Genomic DNA, 2,059 nt, shown 5'->3' on the forward strand with positions numbered 1-2,059 from the left:
TAACACCCGCACCATTACTTTACTCCCTTCACTGCCACTGAATCACATAAAAATATTTATCAATATTCAAAACTTCTCTGAACGAAATAAAGCTCCTCGTGACACTTTCTTTTTTAACTAAACTAAATCAAACAGAACATGCCTAACGACAAACGTATAATCCGAAGCCCAAATAAGAAAGAATCAGAAACTTCTCTTTAAGATTTTGAAAAACCCTAAACAAAACTTTCTCACTGTATCCGCAGATCAAAACCAAAACATATTTTCAAATTTATGCCATGAGAAGTTAAACTACAGTCTTCGAAACGAGCTTAACAAAGGTAAAAAAACCTTAAGACGTTTTTCATCTGGATATCTTGAGCACAGTGAAAGCTGCTTTGCCAGAGTCGTTACAAATCTTAACTTCATTGCATTCTTTGAGATCGTCAAGAGTGAGATACTGTTTCCTGGCGGTGGCCCAGTTGGCCCTGGAACTGTGAATCCAGACATATGGCTCACCTTTTCCACTGCTCTGAGAATAGTTGTCTCGTATCTTGCAGCGGTTGAGCGTCTTGGCACATCCAGGCCCCAATGTGTAGGACTTCCTGAGCGTTGAACCCACCCTTATTTGTACATCCAAAGGTCCCTCTGTCAGGTTTCGAACCTTCGTCTCTCCACCGCTACCAATGCAAGGCAGCAAACGGCACATCTTTAACCCTAGGCAGTCTTCTGGGTAGTGCCCTTAAATGCACTGCCTAGGGTGATGCCCTTGCAGAGAAAAGCAACAAATCCAGAGAGTGGTATGAAATGGAAGGGCTTTTAGGGTTTTTATAGAGAACTTGGTGGTGGGAATAAAGAACAGAAGTGGACGTCATTAAAAATCTTTCATTCAGTCATTCAATTGGTATTAGCCAAATAATGGCAGTGAGCTGTGTTTTTAAATTGGTCAAAAACAAACACTGGGAGCTGCACTCTGCTGTGCCGATACTCCAATCTCTCATTTCTTCTTTAATTGCTGGGTATTATTGGAAATATTTATTTTATTGTTATTTGTGTCAAAAAATTAAGTTTTATCAAATTGAAGGGTTTTGTTACTCCAAATTTACCAACCTTTCAAAATCTTGGAATACTAGTCAATTTGGTATTGGTTTATTTTAAAATATGATTTCATAATAACTAACATTTCAAATTATATATGTAGAGTGGACAGCACCTTCCTTAGTCTAAGTAGTCATCCCTCTACCTTCTCGGAATCTTCCTCACTATCCCCATATTAAGACCCTTTGCCCTCCATCATAAAAACTCTTCTCCACATTAAAACATACCCCAAGACATAAGAACAAAGAAGAAGTGAGTGTATGGGCATTGGGCAATCAAAGGGGGGCTTTCCTATAAATATTAAGATTTATAATAATAAAATCCTTCCAAATATTATATTTCAAGGACTACTAGAAGCTGATTGGACTTATATGGTTTAGTTATCAAGGTTGACAACTCACTGATAGTAAATATAGTTTTATTACTAAGGCTTTAAATAATTTTGATTTAATTAATGTATACATATCATTATGAAGATTCAATGTATGTTGGATTTAACATATTTTTCTATGTTTGTCTACAAAATATAATGGAGTGGTCATGGGGTCTTTAAATTATAAATTTCTATGAGAGTAAATCTTGTTTTAGAATTTTAAATAATTAGTATTTAATGTATAAATATCATTATGTTAATTAATTGTATGAATTCAAAATATTTGATTTCTCCTTCCCAAATAATGATCTTGGGAACACATTTCAATTGTAAATAAAGGATTGAATAAATTTTGTTTTAAAACATAAAGATTGATAGGATTTTAAAGTAAATAATATCATGAAGAAATATCTTTAATGACTATTCCAAGTACATGATTTTTCTAAAAGTTGAAAAATTGTTATTTGATTTATTTTAATTTTCTAAAACTTCATTATTTATTGAAAATATTATAGTATTCACCTTCTAAATCTACATTAAAGGAAGTTTCTCAATCCAAAACTAAGTATATAACTATAAATTTACATATATTTTTAAGGAAACTAGTTA

General features: G+C 33.0%; 1 protein-coding gene across 1 annotated transcript; it reads right to left on the bottom strand.

Moving 5' to 3' along the window:
• Positions 1-343: 343 nt before the first annotated feature.
• On the bottom strand, positions 344-688 carry LOC149539327 (uncharacterized). The gene has a single exon (XM_089802545.1). It carries the CDS (start codon positions 686-688, stop codon positions 344-346), a length of 345 nt encoding a protein of 114 aa, XP_089658671.1.
• Positions 689-2,059: the final 1,371 nt, after the last annotated feature.

This window comes from Cupressus sempervirens, chromosome 9, assembly GCF_028749045.1.
Source record: "Cupressus sempervirens isolate cs-2001-9-10 chromosome 9, ASM2874904v1, whole genome shotgun sequence".
Lineage (NCBI taxonomy): Eukaryota > Viridiplantae > Streptophyta > Pinopsida > Cupressales > Cupressaceae > Cupressus > Cupressus sempervirens.

Bases quoted from the DNA above. Each gene is read 5' to 3' on its own strand.
- LOC149539327 (XM_089802545.1), bottom strand. From the start codon at position 688: ATGTGCCGTTTGCTGCCTTGCATTGGTAGCGGTGGAGAGACGAAGGTT.